The 27,417-nt window shown below is 47.5% G+C and overlaps 1 protein-coding gene across 1 annotated transcript in view; it reads left to right on the forward strand.

Moving 5' to 3' along the window:
• The first annotated feature begins 5,045 nt into the window (after positions 1-5,045).
• ULK2 (unc-51 like autophagy activating kinase 2) overlaps positions 5,046-27,417 on the forward strand; it is a 252,205-nt gene continuing 229,833 nt past the window's right edge. The window contains exons 1-2 of the mRNA XM_033921554.1: positions 5,046-5,733; positions 24,663-24,755. Coding sequence (XP_033777445.1) covers positions 5,644-5,733; positions 24,663-24,755 — 183 coding nt within the window. The 5' untranslated portion in view covers positions 5,046-5,643. The remainder of the gene's footprint in view (positions 5,734-24,662; positions 24,756-27,417) is intronic.

Raw genomic sequence — 27,417 nt, forward strand, 5'->3', positions numbered from 1 at the left:
TGATCCCTTGGTGCACTCTCAGGTCTCTGACAACTCCTGTTGTTCCTCTTTCTAGAAGGAGGCGGCCTCACCCAGGATTTAAGGGATTCTTGGTTCAAGGGCGAGTACCGCTGAAGGTCTTCAGGGGATGGGCAAGGTCAGATTTCTCCTCTTTGACTCTGGACCTTGCTTTCTTCATCACAGCGGTTACAATCAAAGTAGCTTACATATTATATACAGGTATGCATTGTGCACCTACTACTATTTCTAGAGTTCTGTATAGTCATGAAGAAGACAGTCCCTGCTTGAATGAGCTCACAATCTAATCAATCAAGACAGACACACAGAGTCCCAGGGTAGGGATTACAGTTTGTGGGGATGGTTAAACTACTGGCTAAGGCAGTAGGGTTATGAGCAGCAGAGTTAATTGATTGCCCAGAATCACAAAGAGCTGCACTGAGAATTTAATCCAGCTCCCCTGATTCTCAGGCCACCGCACTAACCATTAGGCTTCTCCTTAGAACATAAGAACATAAGAACATAAGCAGTGCCTCTGCCGGGTCAGACCACAGGTCCATCCTGCCCAGCAGTCCGCTCCCGCGGCGGCCCAAACAGGTTAAGACCTGTCTGAATCATCAGAAGGGGCTCCCTTGCCACCTTGGTTTCCCATTTAAGTCCTGCCTTCCTATCGAAGTCCTAGCCCTCCGGTCTTGCACATGCACGACCTGGTTGGTTTATACTCATTACCTGGTTAACTTCCTATACTTGTGTTACATCCCAGCTCCTCCCTCAGTATCCCTTTATCCCTCAGAAATCCGTCCAATCCCTGTTTGAATCCCTGTACCGTACTCTGCCTGATCACTTCCTCCGGTAGCGCATTCCAAGTGTCCATGACCCTTTGTGTGAAAAAAAACTTCCTTGCATTTGTTTTGAACCTGTCTCCCTTCAGTTTCTCCGAATGCCCCCTCGTACTTGTTGTCCCCTTCAGTCTGAAGAATCTGTCCCTATCCACCCTCTCTATGCCCCTCATGATCTTGAAGGTCTCTATCATATCTCCCCTGAGCCTCCTTTTCTCCAGAGAGAAGAGCCCCAGCCTATCCAGCCTCTCGGCGTATGAGCAGTGTTCCAGCCCTCTTACCATTTTCGTTGCTCTCCTTTGGACTCTCTCAAGTACCGCCATGTCCTTCTTGAGGTGTGGCGACCAATACTGAACGCAGTATTCTAGATGTGGACGCACCATCGCTCGATACAATGGCATGATGACTTCCCGTGATCTGGTTACTATGCCCTTCTTTATGATTCCCAGCATCCTGTTGGCTTTTTTCGAGGCTGCTGCGCACTGTGCAGATGGCTTCAGTGATGCATCCACCAGCACACCCAAGTCTCTCTCGAGTCTGCTGTCTCCCAACAATACCCCCCCCAATTTGTAGTTGAACAACGGGTTCTTTTTCCCTATATGCATGACCTTGCATTTGTCCACGTTGAAGCGCATTTGCCATTTGTTTGCCCAGTCTTCCAGCTTGTCCAGGTCCCTTTGCATGTCCTCACACTCCTCCCTGGTCCTAACTCTGCCGCACAGTTTGGTATCGTCTGCGAATTTTATGACCTCACATTTTGCCTCCTTTTCCAGGTCATTGATGAATATGTTAAAGAGTAAAGGCCCCAGCACCGATCCCTGTGGCACACCGCTCATGACTCCCCGCCAGTCAGAATATTGACCCTTTACTCCAACCCTCTGCAGTCTACCCGACAACCAGTGCTTGATCCATCTGTGCACATCCCCTCCCACCCCGTGGTTCCACAGCTTCTTAAGTAGCCTTTCATGTGGCACCTTGTCGAAAGCCTTTTGAAAGTCGAGGTAAATGATGTCTATGGGCTCCCCATTGTCCACCCGACTGCTTATTCCCTCAAAGAAGTACAGAAGGTTCGTTAGGCACGACCTTCCCTTACAGAATCCATGCTGGCTTGTTCTCAGTAGGCCATTCCTCTCGATGTGCTCGCAAATGTCGTCCTTGATCATAGCTTCCACCATCTTCCCTATAATTGAAGTCAGGCTCACCGGCCTGTAGTTCCCGGGGTCACCCCTCGATCCCTTCTTGAAGATGGGTGTGACATTTGCCAATTTCCAGTCCTCTGATACCTCACCAGTTTTCAAGGATAGGTTGCAAACATATTGGATTGTGCCCGCTATTTCCTGTCTTAGTTCTTTCAGAACCCTTGGGTGGATCCTGTCCGGGCCTGGTGATTTGCCACATTTTAACCTGTCTATCTGTTTGAGGACATCCTCCCTACTTACCTCTATGTGCTCTAATTTTTCAGCCTGTTCCCCACTCATGAGCTCCTCTGAGTCTGGTATATTAGATGTGTCTTCGCTCGTGAAGACCGACGAGAAGAACGTGTTCAACCTCTCAGCTACCTCTTTTTCCTCCTTAATCACTCCCTTCCTGTCCCCATCGTCCTTCCACTTACTACCACCAGAACTTATGTTCTTGTATTGCAAAGCTGAGAAGGCCTATATGGAAAGACAAGAGGAGCTTTGAGTATGAGAAGAAAGGAGACTCTGGAACATTGGATCATGCTGGAAAATAACCCTGTTCATGAAATTCAGTGACTACTGTCACAGGGTAGGCCCTGCGACTGAGCAGGGTAGTGAAAGGCACCTAGGGCTATGCAAGGGAAAATACTTTCCCAAAGAGATAAAACACTACCCTCAGCCCAGAACTACAGTCAGACAAGGAAGGTTCAGTGAGGAGCAAGGAATTACCTATTTGTTTTCACCGGAGTTAAAGAAGGGAGAACGATGGGCAAGTGGAACTAAAAGTGCTCAGGGTATTGTTCCTAGGGGGAGGATGCACCACACATCTCCTAACATTCATGGGGGATACAATTCCAGGCAACGCCAGGAACAAGTCACACCTGTTGCTCATTATCCTGAGGCTTATAGAGACCAGCAGCAGAGCTCAGAAAGGAGGCAGCCACTGAACCAACCCACATTGGAGAGGAAATAGAATGGAGACAGGAGTTCAGTTCCAAGAGCACACCGCAGTATACCTCAGCCTAACACCCAGGTCAGAGCTAACTTTATGGAAGCTGAAATGTTAGATGAATGCATGAGGGAAGCTTCAGATAGGGAAGACATTTCAGACCAGGAAGAAGCCATGGACTTCAAAGAGGGAAATGTTGATTCTGACTCGTGGGCTATGGAAACTGATGGGGTTTAAAGGAAGTTAGGCTGGGACTGGTTGCGCTAGTTAAGGGGCTGGTTGTCTCTGTAACCTCAAGGCAAAAGAAAGGTTACTGAAAACCTTAGTGGCTTGTGAGGGGTCCTTGCATTCCTTTGGGCAAGAACCACAAAGTTTCTAGGCTGGCGTAATTAACACTGCACAGCCTTGGTAGTAGTTGGAGACCTTTTTCCTTTTGGGGTTTGTTTTCATAGACTGGATTGTGGGTCCTAGTTGGACTGGTGATGCACGGTGACACTACCTACTGAGATGATGTTCTTAAGGGTGGTGATGTTGTGAGATTATTTCATGCAGAGCAAGAAAAATTTCTGACGTGCGATTATGAGAAGGAACAACATATATTTATCGGAACAACTTTACGACAGTCCGCAACTTCAGCTACAAGTTCCAAAGTTTTATGGGAAATAGAGCTCTCCAGCAATGGAATCACCTACCTATTCATCTTTGGGAAGAAACAATATTAGAACAATTTAAAAGTTCACTAAAGAGCTTTCTCTTCATTGATGCTTTCGGGAATTAGCTTAGGATAAAATTTCCAATATCGTCTGCCCCTGTCATTAAAGCTGTAATTTTCAAATAGGCACTTCAAGCAAACAGGGTCCTCCCTCCCTTGATGTGTTTTCCTTAATTGTTCTTTTCTATTTGAAATTGTAGTTCTACCATTTTTCCCCCTCCTTATCCAAGAATGACATCTAATAGTTAGTCCATTGTACATTTCAATGTGAATATATTTTTAAAATGTACATCGCTTTGAATTTATTATAAAAGCGCTCTTATCAAATTTTAATAAAACCTGCTGCTTACCCTGACAGAGGGTATATTATGGAATTTCTTTCATGTGTGTTTTTATTAGCCTGTGAACCGCTTAGTTCTGTCAGATTGTTAGAGCGGTAAATTGTGAATAAATAAATAAAATGCATTAAGTGTGAAATGGGTACCCAGGCAGAGGAGCCAACTTTTCTGAATGATTGGGTTGCTTAATCCAGTGGAATTTACCCCTCCCTGGACAGTCAGTCAAGGAGTTTGCTCTTTATTGGAAGTGCTCAAGAACCCCAGAGCTGGCTCTTATGCCTTCATGAATAATTTAAAGATTTATTTAATGGTGGGTGCACAGAACAGAATCTCAGTAAAGGTGATGAAGACAAGGACACATTAAGAAAAGATAGTCTGGCTGGCAAAAACTTTCTGAAGGAAAATAAGGGATCATAAAGACCCTGCATTTGGTTTAAAAATGTATGAAGTTTAGTTAAAAAAAGAGTATACTTTATTGTTTTTATTTTTAATGTATTACTATTAAATAGGCAGACTGGAGGAAACCATGTCATTCTGTCCTCCCGCCCCATCGCCGCTTTATTGTCATAAGCAATAGAACACTTGTTGGGTCAGAAGGAAGCTTTGGCCTGTTCCCAAGTTCTCTAGTTGCTGATGTTGGGTAAAATATTGGTTGGTGTGGCTTCCTCTGCCTAGGATTGTTGTTTTTGTATCATTACGTTCCGTAATGTTTACATTTTTCCCCGTACGATCAACGTCACGGCCTGACCGAAAGCAGAACATCAGCTTTTACCATTATTTGCGGCGACCAAGCACCGGGTAAAAGAGCTTCCCTAAAAGCTACAGCCCCCCGCTCTCTTCCCCCAGCCCCGCGCGAGACTGTCCTCAAATGACACCTCGCGGAAACTCCGCCCGCTTACGGGGAGCCGAATCCCCTCGCCAATCCAGATTGGAAGAGAAAAAAAGGCTTTGCCCCGTGATGAAACGTATCCCGAGAGCAGAGCAACTCTTTCTCTCGCTTTGCGGCTAGAGCAGGGCAGACTACCGTCGGATCCTGCCTAAGAACCCGCGTCAAACGCGTGGACTCTTTAGCTGCTCGGAAGGCGACGGCGTGAGCGCTTCGACTTATAAGATCGGGCGCGGCGGCGCATTGCGCGTTAGTGGTTAGCTAAGGACGGGTGAGGTCGGGGTGGCGCGTGGGGGGTTGTGTCTCCGCTCCTTTGTTCTCTAACACCCTCCTCGTCTTTATTCCTCCCTGTCCCCTGGGTTCCGGTTGCCGCGAGGTGATCTCCCCCCGCGCGGAACGAGGAAGTTGGGGGGGGGGGGGGTCACCGTCAGTCCGCCCCGTTCTTACTCCTTGCTCCCGGCCCCGTGCGGACCCGAAAGCTCACCCTGCTTCGGAGCGGCGGCCGGAACATGCCCTGGTGAAATAAAGCTTCAGCAGCGCCTGCCCCTCGCCCCCTCCGGCCCCAGCTCTCGCTGTTTTGAATTCGGATGCTTTTGTCTCCTGCCGCCCTGGGCCGCGGGATGGTGGCGGGGGCCCGGCCGCCCGCCCCGCCGTGTGCCGCCGCAGCTCCGGAACTGAGGGCTGCCGGGCACCTGCTGCCTTTCGTCGCCTGAGGCCTCCCGCACTCCTCTCCCCCACCCCGGCATGGAGGTAGTCGGCGACTTCGAGTACAGCCGCAAGGATCTGATCGGGCATGGAGCCTTCGCTGTGGTGTTCAAGGGCCGCCACAGGAAGGTAATTGTGATTGTTTACATTTCTCCCTCCCCCCCCCCCCCCCAAGAAGGTAACCTCTGCTTGTGGGCTACCGTTGTAATAATAATAGTTGGGTGCATTGCATGATGTCGTTCATGGGCTGACAGAAGGATGACCTCCTCCTGTTGTTTACTGGGATGGTACACTCCGCTTGTGTGCACGGAGCCTGTGCAGTGAGCCCGTGGCACGTGCTCTTTGTTGTATAATATAAACACGATCCGGCCTTGGAGCGAACGAAGCGTTAGCTGCTGAGAGAGGCAGGTGCACTGTAAATATTTACTGAAGTGTCGCAATATTAGACTGTAGAGCAGGACATTATTGATGACTTTGGGAAGCTAGGTTGCCTTTTGGATGTTATTGTTTCAGCTCATGTTTGGCTTTCTCTCTTATACTGTGTGCACGTGAGCCCAAAGTTCTGGTGAATAGGGTGTTTAGGGTTTTGACTTGCCTGATGTACCTTCTCAAAAAGAAAAACAGCGTTTCCATCTACTGATAGACTGAAACAGGTGTATGTCAGCAAAAGCAGGTTGAGAACTTTGTAACTCCCATCTTCCTTCTTTTAAGTTTTCCTAGTTAACTCCGGCTTGTAAACCATGGTGCATATCTGGTGTGATCTCACTAAGGATTTCTCAGTGACCATTGGAAAGGTCAACTTTGGCCCATGTACATGGGGTCCTTTTTACTAAGGCGCACTAGTCATTTTAGCGTGTGCTAAATGCTAACGTGTCCATTATAGTCTATGGATGTGTTGGCATTTAGTGCGTGCTAAAACGGCTAGCGCGCCTTAGTAAAAGGACAACTTTGTCTTATATTTTACAGCCTTTTTATATACAGTGCTCCCCCGCGAATTTGCGGTCCCGGTCATTCGCAATATTTTCCGATTTTGAATGACCGGGCAGGAGAGGGCAGCCGAAGAGGCAGGAGATGGTTGCTGGAGCGCCGGCGAGGGAAGAAAATCACTCGCTGGCGCTCCAGCTGCCCTCTCCTGTCTCTCCTGCTAAAAACCCTATTCACAGTTTTTCAACATTCACGGGAGTTCCTGGAACGGAAGGAACCCCTGCGAATATTGGGGGAGTACTGTATATATTTTTTTAATTTTATGTTTCATGCTGTAATGTACAGTACAGATTTTTTTTACTGTCTCTATGTAATACAGTAGTAAAATATAGTTTCCAAGTTTATTAATTATTTATATACAGTACTCCTCCCGATATTCATGGGGGTTTCCGTTTCAGGATACGCAGCTCCTGATTGGTGAGGCCCGACTTTAGTACAGGAAGAGGCGATCGGAGCATACCGCGAGTGATTGCCTTTACTTGCCAGCGCTCCGGCAGCCGTCTCCTGCCCGGTAATTCGCGATCGGAAAATAGCGCGAATGACTGGGACCACGAATTCGCGGGAGAGCACTGTACTACTGCCTATCAGTGAAAGTTATCTAAGTGGTTTTACATTCAGGTACTCAAACTTTTATTTTCCCCTATTTGTCCCAGTGGGCCCACAATCTACCTAGAGTACCTGGGGTAATGGAGGATTAAAGCCCCTTTTTATAATTTTAGCACCGGCCAAGGCAGTAACAGCTCCAACGCTCATAGAATTCATATGAGCGTAGGAGCTGTTACCACTGCAGTTTTGTAAAAAGGAGGTAGGGAGTTGAGTGTCTTGCCCAGTATCACAAGAAGCAGCGCTGGGCTTAAATTCACAACCTCAGGGTGTATAATGAAAATACACCATGTGGAAACAAAATCCATTGTTAAATGGCACAGAAAAAAATACCACAGTTGCTTTTTGAGCATGACCAACAGTGACTAACAGAAACATAGCAAATCATACGTACAAAAGAGAATCAGATGGCACATAAAAAGCCAGCTGCAAATTCAGAACCCCCGTGAATTTTGAAATACCGCAAATACGTTTTTTTGCCTGTCAAGAGGCAGGAGAGGGCAGCTGGGGTGCTGGCGAGTGCAGAAAATCACTTGCGGTATGCTCTGACTGCCTCTTCTTAATACTAAAGTCAGGCTACACCAATCAGGAGCTGCTTTGGCACGCCAGATAGCATGTCAAAGCAGCTCCTGATTGGTGTAACCATGACTTTAGCATAAGGAAGTGGCAGTCGGAAAATACTGCAAATTACTGAATCCGCGAACCACAAATTTGCTGGGGTTTACTGTACTTGTATCTATTCCTACTCCTTAGGACATTTTCATGTACCCTTTCTGATACCATGCCCAATTTTACCTTAAGTGTAAAATTAACATAACATAGTAAATGATGGCAGATAAAGACCTGAATGGCCATCCAGTCTGCTCAACCGTACATGCTCCATAAATGAATCACTTAATTTAAATGGTCCTTTTTCTTAGATATTTCTCGGCCAGAAACCCAGAGCCCTGCCCGGTAGTGTGCTTAGGTTATATCTACTATCCAGAAATATTGAATTAGTACAGGGAAACAGATGTGTAAAAAAAATGGAAGGGGCAAAAGCTGGGAGACATTGGGCTAGATTCACTAAACTCACCTAAGCAATCCGATCCATGGCCTAGTCTTCCCGGGCGACCGATTCACTACGCCTCCTCGTGCAAATGAATTTGATCAGAGGCATGCCCCAGAGCGATCCTGCAGAGTGATCCTGACGCATGCACAGGCCATCTTTGATTGTAGATGGGCTTACGCATGTGCTGGCTCTCTGCACAAGCGAGATCAAAACAAGGGGGGAGCTTTAATGGAACAGAACACACTTCTGAAAGAGTAGAGATGAAACTGGGACTCCTGGCATTCTAAGCACAGCCCTGTGAACACACTGCAGCCCGGAACAGAACACGCTTTTAATCCGCAGGTTAAAACCACAGGCTTGAGAGGCGGCAGAGAGCAGGGTTTTTGCGCAAGGGAAATGTTATTTCATTTGGAAAGGATGTGAGCAAGTGGTCCTCAGCAGTCGGTGTTCCTGAAATTGTTTAGTGATTCGCTGCTTTCCTACATTTGCATGCCATTTCCCCTCATTTGCATGTGCGGATCGGGAGGAAGGCTAGTGAATCGGGTTGGGGGTTGCAAACTGGTCGGGACAGGATCGGTAAGGTTAGTGAATCCTGCCCTACGCCGCCTCATTCAAATTAATGCGATTGGAGGCACGCCCCACAACAACCCCAGAGCGATCCTGCAGAGTGATCCTGACGGATGCACAGACCATCTTCTTTTCCTGTAGATAGGCTGCGCATGCGCTGGATCTCTGCACAAGCGAGATCAAATTGGGGGGGGAGGTGCTTTAATGGAACGGAACACGCTTCTGAAAGAGTAGAGATAAAACCGTGACTCCTGGTGGCATTCTAAGCACAGCCCTTTGAACTTGCTGCAGCCTGGAACAGAACAAGCTTTTAATCCATGGGTTAAAACTAGGGTTCACTAACCTTACTGATCGTGTCCCGACCAGTTTGCGACCACTTTACGACCCTGACCCGATTCACTAACCTTCCTGTCGATCCAATTCGCACATACAAATGAGGGGAAATGGCATGCAAATGTAGGAATTTGCAGCGATTCCCTAAACAATTTCAGGAACACTGGCTGGGTTGGCCGATCAAAAAAGAAGTGACTGCTGAGGACCAGTCACTCGCCTCCTTTCCGACTAAAATAACATCTCCCTTGTGCAAAAACCCTGCTCTCTGCCTCCCTTCGAGCCCGTGATTTTATCCAGCGGTTCTATCAGTCATATTGAATGTTAGAACTGTTTGTAATAAGCCTAAATATAATAGGGGCTGGATTCATTCTAGTCCCCCCTCTATTCACTGTTTATCCACTGTTTATCTTCAAGGATGCCTCAGCCCCACCACTCCACCGCTGTAATAATTTGCAACTGCGGGAAGAATTATGTGGTGCTTCATCATTGGTTGCCCATTTAAATATTGCTTTTTGATTTTAATAGTGTTATACTGAGTAGTTGATTTGAATGTTATAAATATACATAAATATTATAGATATATATAAATATAAAGTGCATATAGTACTTATCTTAGTCTCAGCCAAATCTGGGAGTCAGACCCGACATGTTTCGCACCGCAAAAGTGCTGTATCAAGGGTCTCCCTTTGTATTAAAGAAAGGAAGCTGTAACAAATGGTCATGTCCTGCTGCCTCTCCAACTGCACTTACAATCTAGTTCATATAATGATATAAGTTGTATCTAAAACTCACCAAGGTTGCCGCTATCATCCGACTCCAAATGTAATATGTGAGAAAGATGGCGGCAGCCCTCCCCTGGATTTAAATCCCTGCCTTGTAGCTACTTTTCCCGCCCCCTGCTTCTCATTCGCTCAATTGCTATCCAATCATTGAAACCCATTCAATTTCGCTGTTTAAACCCCGTGGCTCGATTGTATCAAGCATAAAGATATGTCTCTGCTCACTCTCATTCAGTTTTCTCTGGTCTTTCCCCCCATCCCACCCAGAAACCACATTAAAGACACGCCACCTCAATTCCTCTATAGTATGTTTATATCTGTGCCAATGATCTACCAAAGGAGCTGCGTGATTTGTGCTCCATAAGTCTCGCCTGTATCTTCCTATTAGTCCGCCCTACGTACACCAGGTCACAGGGGCAAACAATCGCATAGATGACATCCTGCAAATTACAGTCCGTGATTGATCTTGACTTCAGAACCATCTCTACCCGGAACCCTCCATATATCCCCTTGAATCGTGGAAGAGCACCATTGGCATTTCCCACATGCCCCATGGTAGCCCCCCATCTCTCTTCGTCTAACTCCATATTTCTGAAAGTTACATCTTTGACCCAGCGTCATCCCCCGTGAGTATGCTATCCTCGAAGTTCTCTAAAGGTTTGTGTGTCTTTACAACATACCAGTATTTCCTCAACATTCCCACCATCATCTTCGTTGCCCTCGAAAATGGAAGAATACCTGTCAAACAGTCCTTATCTGACTGTTGGGAGCTATCTGGCTCCTTTAAGAGGAGTTTCCTTTGAGCAAACCTTGCCCTCAGATATGCCTGTTTTATAGATCTCTCTGGATATCCTCTACTCCTCAACCTCTCTGCCTGTACCTTGTACTCCTCCAAGGAAGAGCAGACCTTGCGGATGCGCAAGAATTGTCCTATGGGTAAATTAAAACGTAACTTAAAAGGGTGAAAACTATCAAAATGGAGAATAGTGTTCCGTGTAACTGGCTTCCTATAAAGGGATGTATAGATCTTACCTTCCTGTATTTGGATCGAAATGCCCAAAAAGTCAATTATTGTCTGGTGGCATGTCATAGTAAATTTTATGTTGGTATCCACGGAGTTCAAATATTGTACAAATTGGTCTAGCTGTTCCCTCGTATCCTGCCATATTACAAAAATATCATCTAAAAATCGGCACCAAAAGGCGATTTGAGGTTGCCATACTGTATCGTATACTAGCCTATCCTCAAATTTTGCCATGTAGAGGGAGGCAACCGAGGGGGCCAATGTGGCCCCCATCGCCACCCCCTGAACTTGCTGAAAAAACTGTTGATGGTATTGAAAATAGTTATTCTTAATAACCCAATGGGCCAAAAGCATCAAAAACTCTGTGGAGATACGCTGGGGGGGGGGGGGGTTCTACCTTTCAATGTCTCCCGTATTATCTGTAATGCTTCCTCCTGGGGGATCTGTGTATATAAAGAGGTGACATCTAAGGTCACCATCCATTTGTCCGACATATCCAGCTCTAATTGGGTCAGTTTTCTTAAAAAAATGGGAAGAATCCCTGATATACGATCTGATCTTCGGGACTTCGTCCCTTAAAAAATAATCAAACACTTTTGACAGGGGTTCAAGAATGGAATGACGCGTGTTAACAATAGGGCGTCCCAGAGGATTTTTTTAGTGTTTTATGAATCTTAGGAAGAAATGAAATCTTTGGAATCCTCGGGTTTCTCTCGAACAAAAACGTGTATCTTTCTGTGTAATCATACCCCCCTCAAGATGTATGTTCAAAAATTCTAATATCTCCCCCGCCAGATCTACTGTGGGATCCCCCATCAATGGTAAATATGCATGCGTGTCATCTAGCTGGCGTTTAGCTTCCCTATCGTAGTCCAACCTGTTCAATACAACTGTGGCTCCCCCCTTGTCAGCCTTCGTTATAATGATATTGTCATTATCCAGTAACTCTTGAAAACCCTTTTGTTGTAATCTAGTCGTATTGTAAGGTCCCCTGTTTTCCCAGTGTTCCTGAAGATCTCTCAATTCTTTAGTAAAAAAGCGATATTTAAATGGGCAGCCAATGATGAAGCACCACATAATTCTTCCCGCAGTTGCAAATTATTACAGCGGTGGAGTGGTGGGGCTGAGGCGTCCTTGAAGATAAACAGTGAATAGAGGGGGACTAGAATGAATCCTGCCCCTATTATATTTTGAATAAAGACTTGATGTTTAGGCTGGATGCAAACATTGGAAGATAACTTTCTGCCAGTTTGTTAGGCTGTAATAAGCCTAAGGCATTTTATCTGAGGAAGTTTGTTTATTGATTTATTTAAATGTTTCTATCTGCCTAAAACCTAAGGGGAGTACAATATAATAATCTACATAGTAAAATAAAAAAACACAATATAGATGTCTGCCTATATATCACACCAACAATATTTCATGTTCTTGCATCTGTCTCCAATAATATCATTTGACAATAAATTGTACTTATGATTGGGTGGTGAGGCGGAACACAATGCCTTCATGTCTCTGAGCAGAGTTCTATCAGACATGTAAATTGATAACTATCGTACTACAATCTATGATTATTTTTCATGAAGTGACTTTTCTTATATTAAAGCAGTTTCCTTTAGTCACTCAACAGTAACAACATAGTGGTTGAGTCTGTTACCCTTTCAGTATTTTTTGACAATAGTGAGTCCAGCAAATGCAACATAGCCAATAAGAATCAAATGGGCTGTATCGCATTTGCAACATGAAAATCGCTACCACAGCTTTGTAAAAGGGGCTCTTAGTTTAATAGATCAAGATTAGTTCAGTGTTTGTAGAGTTTTGCCCCCATTTCTCCAATAAAATTATTCACATTTCTAGACTTGTGAAAAAAAGTGGGTAGCCTTTCTATGATAAAGAATTTTTTTTCATGTGCACTTAGCTGGTTTTTAAAATGGATTTATAGACGTCACCAGGGAATGGTCAACTATTGAAAAAGATTTGTAGATTTTATTTCCTAATAATCAACATTATATAATCATTTGATGGTTCTCAGGGATTTGACTTTAAACCTTGAGGATCATTGGATTCCAGTGTTGCTAGGTGGTGGTTGAGGTTTTTGGTTTTATTTGTTTGTTTGTTTTTAGTATGGCTGAGTATTTTTAAGACTTAAACCACAAATTAATATGTGAATTGGAAAGTTGATAAGATTGGTTTATCAGGCTTTAATTTCACCAGGTATTTCTCAAATGTTATCTATATAGACTGAAATTTTTATGTTTTCGTTTTCATTTGTTAAATGAGTTTTTCCATTTGATATTTTGGAGATCTAGCACAATCATTCTGCAATAGAATGTGGTGAATTACAGTAATTTTTAGTTTTTTGGCTAGCTTGCTACCATTAAACAATGACAACATCAATATATGTTCTTGAATTAAACCATAATCTTCCTTTCTCAATCCATATATTTCATATTGAAATGCAAGAAGGATATTCTGTATTTTTCCAAAATGGTTGAGTTTTTGGGCAATTCTACCACGTGATCAGTGTCACAGTTCATATTTCTGCCAGCAAAGTGAAGAAACATGAGGCAGGACAATATGTATTTAAAAACCTAGGCAGTTTACATAACATACACAATAAATAAAAACTCAAAATCTCCCTACTATAAGAACACGATGGACCTCTGGTCTGACCCAGTGGAGGCAACTTCTTATGTTCTTATTTTTTAAAACAGCTGAGAGCAAAATTTCTGCACATATCATAACATAACCATATCTATTCCCACCCTGCTACACTTATCTCTTGTTAACATGTTAAATTACTTAAAAGCATTCACAAGACAAATGAGTCTTCAGCAATTTTTTAAAACAAACTCTAAACGCACATAAACGCAACGATCCCAGTAAGGCATTCCAAAAACCTATTAACACCTATCTTGAAATGTGTGATCTCCCTTTCTCTGTTCAATATTAATTTCATACTTGTTTCTGATCTTAAGGTCTTTCTTGGATAATATACTTCTAACAATTTCTGAAAAATATTTGGGGCTGCATGATAAAGGAACTGGTGCACTATTGAAAGAATTTTATATTGTACTCTCAGTTGAACAGGTAACCAAATGCAACTGTTTCAAAATTGGTGTTATGTGTACCATGTATCACCGCTATAACATGTAACATCGCTGTATACGCACAGCCTCCTCTTTAGTATATGCCTTTTTACTACTGCTATTCATGTAACATCTCTGTAAATGTAACAACACTATAATATGTATCATCGCTGTAAATGTACAGTCTCTTCTATTGTTAACCGCATTGAACTTCCATGGTATTGCGGTATACAAGAATAGTTATTATTATTATTATTATTATTATCATTCTAGATGTGCCAGTAATAAGCCTAGCTGCCAAATTCATTAATAATTGCAAAGCCCTACTCTTAACTTTGATGCTAAAATACTGCGCATTGCAGTAGTCTACTCAAAATAATACCCGCACCACAGTCTGAAAGTCATAATGCTGAAGCGTTGGTTCTAACCTGTACCAACAGGTGCAGCTGCATGTAACCTACCTGAATTGTTCTTAAAATTTGAGTTCCGAAAGTCAATGACATATCTAGACAAACCGCTCTTCTATCACATTCACGTGCTCCAATTCCAAACAATCATTTTGGACAATCATCACTTCAGTTTTGTTAACATTCAATTTTAAACCATGAGCATCCATCCATTCCATATAGCCCTGCAAACACTTCTCTATTTCTTGTACACTTTTACTTACTGGAAAAAAATATATATATCATCGGCATAAAGTCTTTATTGCATTCCTAATTTCTGTCCCAATATGGACATATAAATATTAAAAAGCATGGCTAATAGGGCAGAACTCTATGGTACACCTCTCCTCACATTCACAGCCCTAGAAACCCCATTCCCACTTCTAACTTTAAAAAAATCTTCTATTCATATTGAAAAATAATGCAATACAGTGTTATCTCAGAATCCGAACGCCCCAGAACTCGAACAATTTGGAATCGGAACTTTTTTATTTTCTTCATTTTTGCCCCGGAATCCGAACACTGATTTGGAATCCAAACTGCAAGCAGTGCTCAGCCCAAAGCTTCCTGTTTCTGCCTGGGAGGGAAGCTTTGGGATGAACACCACTTGCAGCTGCCGTTGCCGATCTTTCTGCCTCTGCTGCTGGGGGTCCCGATCTTGCTGCTTCTGCCAGGTAGGCCCGATCTTGCAGAGTTTACGGGGAAAAGGGAATGGATTAATCCAGTTTCTATTTTTTTCAATGGGAAAAATTGTCTTGGGGACTTGAACGTTTTGGAACTCGAACAGGGTTCTGGAACGGATTAAGTTCGGATTCCAAGGTACCATTGTACTTTCCTACATATTTAACTTAAATAGCAATGTCTAAATTGACAGAATCGAAGACCTCTGCTTTTAGGGGCCTATACTAAAGCTTAATGCACACTAATTCCATTAGAATGTGCTAACTCCCTATAATTCTGTATAAGGTAGTTAACACTCACACACAGTTTAATTGATAGAATTGTTAAATTCAGATAATTTGGTGCTAATAATTATCAGCACTAATTGCCATTAAAATTTGCACACACATCTTTAGATGTCAGGATCTGCATTGATCTGAAAATGAGGCATAACCATGGGCGGATCGGGGATTTCTGGATTTTACTGTATAAAGGAGCTCTGTGTCTGATTTAGGTGTGAAAATTTACCCTAGGTTTTTAGTTGGTATAAATCCTTGCGTCTGAAATTGGATGCAGATTCTGGCACCAAATTATTCTATAAATGGTACCCAAATCTGAGTGCTGTTTATAGAATAGTACTTAATGCTAATTTTTAGCAGCATCATTTATAAAATTTAGGGCTCCTTTTACTAAGGTGCACTAGCGTTTTTAGCGCACGCAGGAAATTACTGTGCGCTACGCTTCTAGAACTAACGCCAGCTAAATGCAGGCATTAAGGTGTAGTGCACATGGCAGTATAGCATGCGCTTTTCTGCGCGTTAAAGCCCTAACGTACCTTAGTAAAAGGAGCCCTTAGTCTCAAATGCTAAGAAACTTATAGGTATAAAATGGTCTTATCCCAGGACAAGCAGGCATGATATTCTCACATGTGGATGACGTCATCTACGGAGCCCCAGCGCGGACAGCTTTTCAAGCAAACTTGATTGAAGTTTCAAGTTTGTTATGCTGCACCACGCATGTGCATGCCTTCTTGCCCACTAGAGGGCGCATCCCCACCTCGTGGTCCTCAGTTCAGTTTTTTCCGCGGAGCCAGAAGCCCTGTGGAAATTGTGCTCTCTCTTTTTTTGCCTTCTGACACCGCGTCTGAGTCGTTTTTCTCGGTCGCTGTGCTTGCTTTATTTTTTTATTTGTTCGTGTGTTCGGTAATCGTCAAAAAAAAAAAAAAAAAAGGATTTTTTTCGTTCGGCTCCGGGGGCTCCCGGTAGCCGCGGGACCTCGTTACGTTCCCGGCCGTTTTTCGATTTCATGTCCCGTCCTTTGACGGGCTTTAAAAAGTGCACCCGGTGCGATCGGCTACTTTCTCTCACCGATCCCCACCGGTGGTGCTTACTTTGCCTGGGTCCCGAGCACCCCACCGATTCCTGTCCTCGGTGCTCGACTTTTCAGCCAAGAGCTCTCTGCCGCCGTCATGCCAGAATGGCGGAGCTCTTTGCTGTGGACCCCGCGGCGCAGGCCTCGACGTCAGCCTCGGCCCCGGCCTTGACCTCGGCCTCGCCGAGACATCCTGCTTCGTCGAAGCCGGCGTCCTCGACTTCGAAGTCGACGGGGGGTAAGTCCTCGCTTCCTTCCTTCCTTCGAAGAAGCCATCCTCGGGATCCTCGACGGGGGCGGGTGGGTCGTCTTCGGCCCCGCCCCGAGCGTCGAAGTCGGGTGCCCCGCGGGAATACTCGAGACCGAGGTCGCCCTCGAGGTAGCATCCAACGGCCCCGGATCTACCGGCCATGATGGGGGTTCCGGTTTTTCAGGACTTGCTCCGTGCCCTCATTGCCTTGGAGCTGTCCGGCGCCCTCGCGCATCTGCAGCCGGCTTCGGCCTCGAGTGCCCTGGCTTTGGCCCCCGGGGTGGCTCCGGCCTCGACCCCGACCTTGCCCTCTACCTCGGTCAGCCGGAACGGAGTGTGCGGCCTCGGGATAAGGTGCGGAGAGTTCGGAGGATCACTTCCACTTCTTCCTCGTCGAGGTCCTCCCGGGGCTCCTCGCCCTCGGGTCGGCCTCGGGCGAAGCGCCGGCCGAGGAAGCCCAAGCATCCTCGGGGGTCTCCTCGGAGGCGCGGTCGCTCCTCGCCGACCGGGGCTGAGACGCTGCGTGTCTCGGAGCTCCGCCTCGATAATCCGAGGTTGTTCCGTTCCTCCGAGGGAGGGTTATCGAGAGACTCCTCGCCGAAACGGAAGGGGCAGGCCTCGGTGCCTCGTACCCCGGGGACTTCCCACAGGGGTTCCTCGGGGCATAGGCGGTCCCTGACCCCGTCGAGGTCGCTCGGGGTGGCCTCGTGGGGCTCGGGGTCTGGTAGGGAACTTCGGTATTCCCATGAGGCTTCCCCTTCCTTTTTGGCGACGCGGGCCTCTCGATCTCCCTCCCCGCCGTCCAAACCCTCCTCCTTTTCGAGATTTGTGCTTGATATGGGGAGGGCCTTGGACCTGGATCTGGTGTCTGGTTCACAATACACCAAGGAGTTTTTGGAGGAGCAGGATTTACCTTCTCCCCCGAGGGAGACTCCTCGTCTGCCTCTTAATAAAGTCCTCCATCAGACCTTCCTGAGGAACTTGGACTCCCCTCTTACAGTCACAGCGGTTCCATCTAAAATGGAGTCGAAGTACCGTACCATTCCATGCAAGGGCTTCGAGAAAGCACAACTGTCTCACCAGTCGTTGCTGGTGGAGTCAGCGTTAAAGAAGTCCCAGCCTTCTAGGGTCTCCGCTGCGGTCCCTCCCAGGCGGGAAGGGCGGACCCTGGACAAGTTTGGTCGCCGCCTCTATTCCAATTCCATGATTGCGGCCAGGGTCCTAAATTATGCTTTCACTTTTTCATCTTATCTGAGGCAGATGGTGAAGGCGGTACCCCGTTATCATGGGGTCATGCCGGATTCCCATAAGGGGGACTTTGGCAAATTTATGGCCGACTTGTCACAACTGCGTCTATACCTTTTTCATGCGGTTAACGACGCATTTGAGTTGGCCTCCAGAGCCTTCGCCTTTGCAGTAGCGATGCGCCATCTTGCATGGCTCCGAACGGTTGATATGGACCCGAACTTACAAGAGTGCCTGGCCAATCTGCCATGTGTTGGATCGGAATTGTTCGATGAGTCCTTGGAGGCGGCGACCAAACGCCTGTCCGAACATGAGCGCTCCATCGCCTCCATGGTCCGTCCTAAGCCACGGGTACCGCCACAGAAGCCATTTAGACCTCCACCGTGGCGATACCCTCAAAAGTCGACGCCAGCATTCTCTAGGCCTCCGCCCCGGCGCCTTCCGCAGCAGGGCAGAGGGGGCCAACCTAAACCTCAGGCGCAAGGGGCGTCTAAGCCGGCGCCGTCTTTTTGACGTGATGAGCGGATGGGGGCGGGCCCCCTCCGCACTCTCGCCGGACCCCCTGCCCATCGGGGGCCGGCTGCGGGCCTTTCATTCGGCCTGGGTAATGATCACGTCGAACGCTTGGGTGCTCCGTCTCATCTCCGAGGGTTACTCGCTGAACTTCTCGGCCTCGCCACCGGAACAACCCCCAGGGACCTCTCTTTCCAGTTGAGCCCAGCTTCCTCTTCTCCTCTCGGAGGCCAGGGCCTTGTTGAGCCTTCAGGCGGTGGAGCCGGTCCCCCCAAACCAACGGGGGCGGGGGTTTTACTCCCGTTACTTTTTGGTCCCAAGGAAGACCGGGGACATGCGCCCCATTTTGGACCTCCGGAAGCTCAACAAGTTCCTGGTCCGAGAGAAGTTCCGTATGTTATCGCTTCCGGTTCTCTACCCTCTGTTGGAGGAGGGGGATTGGATGTGCTCCCTGGACTTGAAGGAAGCGTACACTCATGTTCCGGTGCATCCCGCCTTCCGCAAGTTCTTACGGTTCCAGGTGGGGGAGTTGCACCTTCAGTTTCGGGTCCTTCCTTTCGGGCTGGCGTCGTCCCCTCGAGTCTTCACGAAGTGCATGGTGGTAGTCGCAGCTGCCCTGAGGTCTCAGGGGCTACAGGTCTTTCCTTACCTGGACGATTGGCTGATCAAGGCATCGTCCAGGGAGGGGGTTATCTCAGCGACCCAACAGACTATCACTTTCCTTCAAAGTTTGGGGTTCGAAGTGAACTTTCCCAAATCGCAGCTGTGCCCTGCTCAATCCCTTCAGTTTATCGGGGCCGTGCTGGACACGGTTCGCCTTCGTGCGTTCCGCCCCCCTCCGAGGTTGGAGGCTCTGCTTCGACTGTGCCGTCAGATTTCGCTGCAGCGCTCCGTCTCTGCGCATCGTCTGATGATTCTGCTTGGCCATATGGCGTCGACGGTTCATGTCACACCGTTCGCCCGATTGCACCTGAGTCTCCCTCAGTGGACCTTGGCCTCCCTGTGGCATCAAGATCGGGACCCACTCTCCTTGCCTGTAACAGTGACTCCTTCCTTGAGACGCTCGCTCCGTTGATGGACCAACTCTTCCAATCTTTCTGGGGGTTTGCTCTTTCTCATCCCTCCGCATCGCAAGGTCCTGACCACGGACTCTTTGGAGTACGCGTGGGGGGCTCATCTCGACGGTCTGCGGACTCAAGGTCTATGGTCGGCGGAGGACCGTCTTTGTCACATCAATGTGTTGGAGCTTCGTGCCATTTTTCTGGCTGCTCGAGCGTTCTGCCACCTGCTGCACGATCAGGTAGTACTCGTGCGGACGGACAACCAAGTGGCAATGTATTATGTAAACAAGCAAGGGGGGACGGGCTCGTGGTCCCTGTGCCGGGAAGCTCTGCGCCTTTGGGAATGGGCGGTCTCCCAGAACATCTTCCTGCGGGCAGTTTACATTCAGGGAGAGAAGAATTGTCTGGCCGACAAACTCAGTCGTTCTCCAGCCGCACGAGTGGTCGCTAAACTCCCGAGTTCTGCGCGAGGTCTTCGACCGCTGGGGGACTCCTCAGGTGGATCTGTTTGCCTCCCCGGAGACTCGCAAACTGCCTCTCTATTGTTCTCGGATGTACTCCCCGGACCGTCTCGAGGCCGATGCCTTCCTTCTCGACTGGGGAGGGAGGTTCCTTTATGCGTTTCCGCCTTTCCCTCTGATCTTGAGGCCGTTGGTTCATCTCAAGTCATCCAGAGCCACTATGATTCTCATTGCGCCTCGTTGGCCTCGTCAGCACTGGTTCTCCCTGCTCCTTCAACTCAGTGTCAGGGAGCCTCTGCTTCTGCCTGTTTTTCCCCCTCTGCTGTCTCAGAGTCGGGGTTCGCTGTTGCATCCCAATCTTCAGTCCTTACATCTGACGGCTTGGTTCCTTTCCCCCTGACTTCGGTTTCTGTTTCTCATTCGGTCAGGGAGGTGTTGGAAGCCTCGCGCAAGGTCTCGACTCGGCTTTGTTATTCCCAGAAGTGGACCAGATTTTCATCCTGGTGTTCCTCGCACCATCTGGATCCGAGTTCGGTTCCTGTGTCCTTGGTTCTGGAATATTTGTTGCATTTGTCCAAGTCTGGGCTGAAGACGACTTCCATTCGGATGCATCTCAGTGCTATTGCTGCTTTCCATCGGCATCTAGAGGGGCGATCTCTCTCTCTTCATCCTCTGGTGGTTCGTTTCATGAGGGGTCTAGTGAATGTTAATCCTCCTCTGAAACCTCCTCCTGTGGTTTGGGATCTTAATGTGGTCCCTGCCAGAAAATGTTGCCCACAAATGTAGTACAATGAGGTTAGAATCGCCTGGAAACTTTAGACAATTGCCCGGAGTGCTTGTTTTAATATTAATGACCTCATTGTAATACCATTTTAATATTAATCACTTCATTGTACTACATTTGCATGGTAGAGTCAGAGCAAACCTCATACTACATTTGTGGGCAAAATTTTCCGGCAGGGTCTGAGTTGTTATAGCCTTATTTTCTGGTCAGCTTTGACAGAAATTAAATTGAAAAAAAAGAGAATGACTAGGAAGCTTAGAAAAGACCATGTTGAACCGTTCTGATAATTGGCCAATAAAATACTGGCATGCCAAACCAGCTGGAACTGATTTAGCGACCATCGTTAAAGGCATGGTAAGTTTTGAGAATGCAGCCCTTAGTATTTTGACACTCTTTATTGCTTATTTATTTTATTTAAAATTATTTATAACCCTCCTATCCACAAATCTAAGCGGGGGGAACAATAAATACATGCATAATCATGATAAAAGGTAAAGATAAATACATAGCAGCAGAAGACAATAAAACACAGCTCCAACTCACACTGTCGCCTGGATAGCACCAAAAAAGCGCTCAAATACATCCATCACATTTTGGATTTGGGGGTTCGTTTAGCACCAAATCTCCTTTCTTGACCTCAGTTTCTGAAGATAAAAGATCCTTAAGCCAAGAAAGGCAGGTGAATGCTGCTGAAATATCAAATTGATTCCAAGTTTATTTTTTAAGGGGGTTCAGTGAATTTCTAAAGAATGAGAAAATATAGAGTCTTAAGCTTGGAATCCAGGCTTCCAGGGCAGACTGCAGAGTTTTCCCATTATTACTGCTGCTCTTTGATATCTATATGTGTGTACAAATGTTGCAAAAATTGGTTTATGCGACTTCCCAGCTCTTATGCTGGCCTCTTCTTAGAGATTCACCTTGAACCTAAATGGGAATAGGCAGATTACAGGTAAGATTAAATTATTTTCTATCTATCTTGTTCTTTCTTATGCATTTAATACCTATTGTACCTGAATGTAACTGAAAAAGCTGGTGAGCCAAACCTAAATAAATGTTCTACTTCCTTATATACCCGATGCTAAGATGTTTTAATATGTACTGTTACTGAATATTTTTACTGCTATAACTGTCTATTGTCTAGGTCCTGCGTATTCTTGCTGCCTTGGGTAAATTTTATTCAAGCAAGCATTAAATCCTAATACAGTGGTGCCTCACACAACGAACTTAATTGTTCCAGGAGCAAGTTTGTTATGCGAAACGTTCGTTATGTGAAACGGCGTTTTCCCATAAGAATACATGTAAAAAAAAATAATTCGTTCTGCAGCATAAAAATATGCTAAGATGACATAAAAAAAGATAAATTTTTGGTTATTATTTATTATATAGATACATCTAAAAACATAATTGTTTTTTAAAACAACACACATTTTTTAAATTTAAAGACAGACTAAGTAGAGTCTAATTTTACAGTGAGAGAGGGCAGAGTCTCAGCGGCAAAAACTGGGACTTAACTGTTCATTTTTTTTTTTTTTCTACCGTGTTTCCCCGATGATAAGGCAGGGCCATCAAATAAGGACAGCCCCCCCTTTTTAGAAAAAAATGTAAAATAAGGCACCCCCCCCGCAAATAAGCCACCCACCGATACCTGCGCTTACCCGAATCGGGTGGTACGGTGGGTGACTCCGTGTGGTCCCTGGCACCCCCGACACGATCGGGGCAAGAGGGAGCCCAAGCCCTCTTGCCCCCGACTCCCCGACACGATCGGGGCAAGAGGGAGCCCAAGCCCTCTTGCCCCCCCGACTCCCCGACACGATCGGGCAAGAGGGAGCCCAAGCCCTCTTGCCCCCCCCCCTGACTCCCCGACACGATCGGGGCAAGAGGGAGCCCAAGCCCTCTTGCCCCCCGACTCCCCGACACGATCGGGGCAAGAGGGAGCCCAAGCCCTCTTGCCCCCCCGACTCCCCGACACGATCGGGGCAAGAGGGAGCCCAAGCCCTCTTGCCCCCCCCGACTCCCCGACACGATCTGGGCAAGAGGGAGCCCAAGCCCTCTTGCCCCGCCGATTCCCCAACTCCCCGACAATATCGGGCCAGGAGGGAGCCCAAGTCCTCCTGGCCACGGCGACCCCCTAACCCCACCCTGCACTACATTACGGGCAGGAGGGATCCCAGGCCCTCCTGCCCTCGACGCAAACCCCCCCTCCCCCCAACGACCGCCCCCCCCAAGAACCTCCGACCGCCCCCCCAGCCGACCCGCGACCCCCCTGGCCGACCCCCACGACACCCCCAACCCCCTTCCCCGTACCTTTCTGTAGTTGGCTGGACAGACGGGAGCCAAACCCGCCTGTCCGGCAGGCAGCCAACGACGGAATGAGGCCGGATTGGCCCATCCGTCCCAAAGCTCCGCCTACTGGTGGGGCCTAAGGCGCCTGGGCCAATCAGAATAGGCCCGGGAGCCTTAGGTCCCTCCTGGGGGCAGGGCCTGAGGCACATGGTCGGGTTGGGCCCATGTGCCTCAGGCCCCGCCCCCAGGAGGGACCTAAGGCTCCCGGGCCTATTCTGATTGGCCCAGGCGCCTTAGGCCCCACCAGTAGGCGGAGCTTTGGGACGGATGGGCCAATCCGGCCTCATTCCGTCGTTGGCTGCCTGCCGGACAGGCGGGTTTGGCTCCCGTCTGTCCGGCCAACTACAGAAAGGTACGGGGAAGGGGGTTGGGGGTGTCGTGGGGGTCGGCCAGGGGGGTCGCGGGTCGGCTGGGGGGCGGTCGGAGGTTCTTGGGGGGGCGGTCGTTGGGGGGAGGGGGGGTTTGCGTCGAGGGCAGGAGGGCCTGGGATCCCTCCTGCCCGTAATGTAGTGCAGGGTGGGGTTAGGGGGTCGCCGTGGCCAGGAGGACTTGGGCTCCCTCCTGGCCCGATCGTGTCGGGGAGTCGGGGGGGCAAGAGGGCTTGAGCTCCCTCTTGCCCCGATCGTGTCGGGGAGTCGGGGGGGCAAGAGGGCTTGGGCTCCCTCTTGCCCCGATCGTGTCGGGGAGTCGGGGGGGCAAGAGGGCTTGAGCTCCCTCTTGCCCCGATCGTGTCGGGGAGTCGGGGGGGCAAGAGGGCTTGGGCTCCCTCTTGCCCCGATCGTGTCGGGGAGTCGGGGGGCAAGAGGGCTTGAGCTCCCTCTTGCCCCGATCGTGTCGGGGGGCAAGAGGGCTTGGGCTCCCTCTTGCCCCGATCGTGTCGGGGAGTCGGGGGGGCAAGAGGGCTTGAGCTCCCTCTTGCCCCGATCGTGTCGGGGAGTCGGGGGGGCAAGAGGGCTTGGGCTCCCTCTTGCCCCGATCGTGTCGGGGAGTCGGGGGGGCAAGAGGGCTTGGGCTCCCTCTTGTCCTGATCGTGTCGGGGAGTCGGGGGGGCAAGAGGGCTTGGGCTCCCTCTTGCCCCGATCGTGTCGGGGAGTCGGGGGGGCAAGAGGGCTTGGGCTCCCTCTTGCCCCGATCGTGTCGGGGAGTCGGGGGGGGGGGCAAGAGGGAGCCAGGCGGAGAGAGGGCAGTTAAGCGCAGTGCCTGCGCGGAAGGATGCAGCTCGGGCGACTTCGTTGTGTGAAACGAAGTTCGTTGTACGAATCAAGACATAAAGTTCGTTGTGCGCAGCGTTCGCTGTGCGAGGCGTCCGTTATGCGAGGCACCATAAATAAAATCAAATAAGATTTGTGCAGTCTACCCAGTTTACTTCTGTTACAGTTCCACACAACCCCATTCACTGGCTTTCTGTTCACTTTGCAACTAAAGATTCTCTTGTAAGGATAAATTTATTCCAAATAATTTGGTTAAATGTATTTAGCAAGCTATTTCTCTTTTCAGAAAACAGACTGGGAAGTTGCCATTAAGAGCATTAACAAAAAGAATTTGTCAAAGTCCCAAATCCTGTTGGGCAAAGAAATTAAAATCTTGAAGGTATGTTTTGTTCCATTTCATACAGTGTGTTCATTTAAATTGTATTATGTGCTTATTCTGTTACGCCTGTCAATGGGATCTGCTGATGACCATCAGGGTTACTCCAGGGGGAATTCTGTGCACTTTATTTGCAATTTTCTTGTGTAGAATTTCCCCATTATAAGGGTTGGCATCTCCCCCCCTAGGCACCACAGCCACAGCATATTCACAGTTCCCCCTTTCCATGCTTCAGCCCTCAGATTTGTTCATTTATCTTTTCCAACCCCCTTACTTTGTCCATATTTTACATATACACAAGTTGGAGAACAGCAATGAACAGAGACAGCCAGAAAAGACCAAACTGGTAAAAACTTTAATGAGACAAATGTGGCACAAAAAATGGACCCGACAAGGACTGTTTCAGCTATCCAGCTTGCATCAGGAGTTCAACAAAGTATGAAAGTTGTCCTTCGGGAGTGTGTGAAGGGCACAAATGTCGACAAGCTCCCACAACTTGAAATTCCCTGATGCCTAGTGAAATCTCTACTACCTGGCCCTCCCCTGCCCACTCACCACTTGCCTCTGCTGCCACCAATTTTAAAGAACAGTGGTGTCTGATCCCTCCTGATGCATCCTGGGTACATTAAGCAGTGCCAGCCTGCCAAATAAGGAGATTTCCCCCCTTTTCTGGTAGTCTCTTCCCAGTCTACTAGATAAGAGAAAAATACACTTATTAACAGACTGAAACCCCTTGGTGTGTCCCAGGATGCACTTAGTGGGGTTAGGTGCTGTTATTTTCTAAAGTGGTAGTACTGGAGGAAGGTGTGAGTGGGTATCACTTTGCCTCTTTCCAAATACTCCTTGGGGGAGGGTCAGGTGGTAGTGGGATTCTATTAGACACCAATGAATTATTAAAGTAGTGGAAAGGAGTCATGTCAGAGGGTGGTAGGGGAGTTTCATTAGATACCATGGATTTTTAAAAAAAATAGTGGTATATGGACAGTAGATCAGGTAATTCCTGTCCTTGAGAGATTCAGGCAGATCAGGTTTTCAGGATATCTGCAAAGAATATGCAGGAGATAGATCTGCTTCCATAGGAGGCAGTGCATTCAAATCTATATCCTGCATTCCTTGTCATCAACAGCAGATGAATCCAGAGACCAGTGGGATTACGTCCATCAACCAACAGGTGGAGATAGAGTACTGAATTGCCTCGGATGCACAGCCTCCTGGCCAACCAGTATACTTTATTTCCAGCAGGTTGGATAGCTGTTACCATTCTGGTTTCAGCTCCTGAGGATGGAAGGCTGTTTGCTCCTGTTGCTGTGGCTTCAGTAGAGTCTAGGGGTGTTGGCCAGACTGAGCCAACTATAGGGGCAACACCTGGGCCCACCCAGGTCCCTTCCCCACCCTCCCTGCCAGTAGAGAGAAGGCTAATGTGGTCGGAGATTCTCTTAGGATTTAAGAAGAAGCAGCCTGACCCATGGTGCCGGTATAATTCACTTGTGCCTGTAGCACAAGCACTTCTCCCATTGCCTTCCAGTAATTCGGGAGCATGTGAGTACTTGGTTAGAACACCGGCAGGGTTTGCATGGCTGGTTGTTTGGGATACGCGGTAGATTGTCGGCGCCGGTGGGTGCATTGTTTTCCCGTGCATCCAACGCGGCTACAGACTTGAAAGCTCCGGTGCAGGAGTGGGCCTTTTCGGCAAAGGGTTGCAGGGTCTGACTTAGGCTCGGTGGAGCCTTTGGCCTAAAAGAGTTTTTTGGGTCTCTCCCTGGATGAGGGAGGAGGCCGATTTCATCTCGGAAGAGCACAGAGATTTCATTTGGGAGCGGTGACTGTGTAGCGCAAATGTATCCATTTAGCTTCTTGCCTGGTTAGTGTTTAGGTGTGTTGATCTCATCCCAGCCTTGCAGGCTAAAATGCTGTGCGCTAGCCACTACCGCCTCCTTTTGAGCAGGCAGTAGTTTTTCGGCTAGCATGCGTTAATCGGGTGTGTGCGCTAAAAACGCTAGCGCACCCTTATAAAAGGAGCCCTTAGTGTGCTATCGGTTGCAATATTCTAACTTAAAAGTCCATTCCTTAATCAATCCTTAAGTGGTCTGGAGAATAAAAAGTATATATTTAATTCCCAAATACCTAACCAGGCATTTACAGGGATATGCTAGAAGAAATGTAGCACCCAATTTAAGAGTCTCTTGCCGTTAAAGAAAATCTTTTCTTCTCTCTTGAATAACTTTCGAAACATCTGGGTATATCCAAAGTCTTTGATCTCCAAATAGTTTTTGAGAGTTTCTGAAATATAATTTTAAAATCATATATAGATCTTGCTCAAAGACGAAAGACACTAAGAGTAGCTCTTTCAGTATCTGCAGACAAAGTTTGTTCCAAGAGAGCAGAGATATTTCCAAAATCAATCTGTTTGTCTTTTCTTATTTTTTCCGCTATCATTTTGGGGAATCTTTTTATTTGGAAGGTAATAAATTTTATTCAATGGAGGAATATTGTTAGGGGAAGTTTTTAAATTCTTAATTAAATATCTTTTAAAGAAATCTGTAGGCGGTATTCCTGGAGATAATGGAAAATTTCAAGATACAAAGATTTAATCTTCGGTTATAGTTTTCAGTTTGTTCTAATTTATGATGTCTAGAGGAATGGTCTTTAATCATTGCTACTTTAA

The sequence above is a fragment of the Geotrypetes seraphini genome, chromosome 15 (genome assembly GCF_902459505.1).
Source record: "Geotrypetes seraphini chromosome 15, aGeoSer1.1, whole genome shotgun sequence".
Lineage (NCBI taxonomy): Eukaryota > Metazoa > Chordata > Amphibia > Gymnophiona > Dermophiidae > Geotrypetes > Geotrypetes seraphini.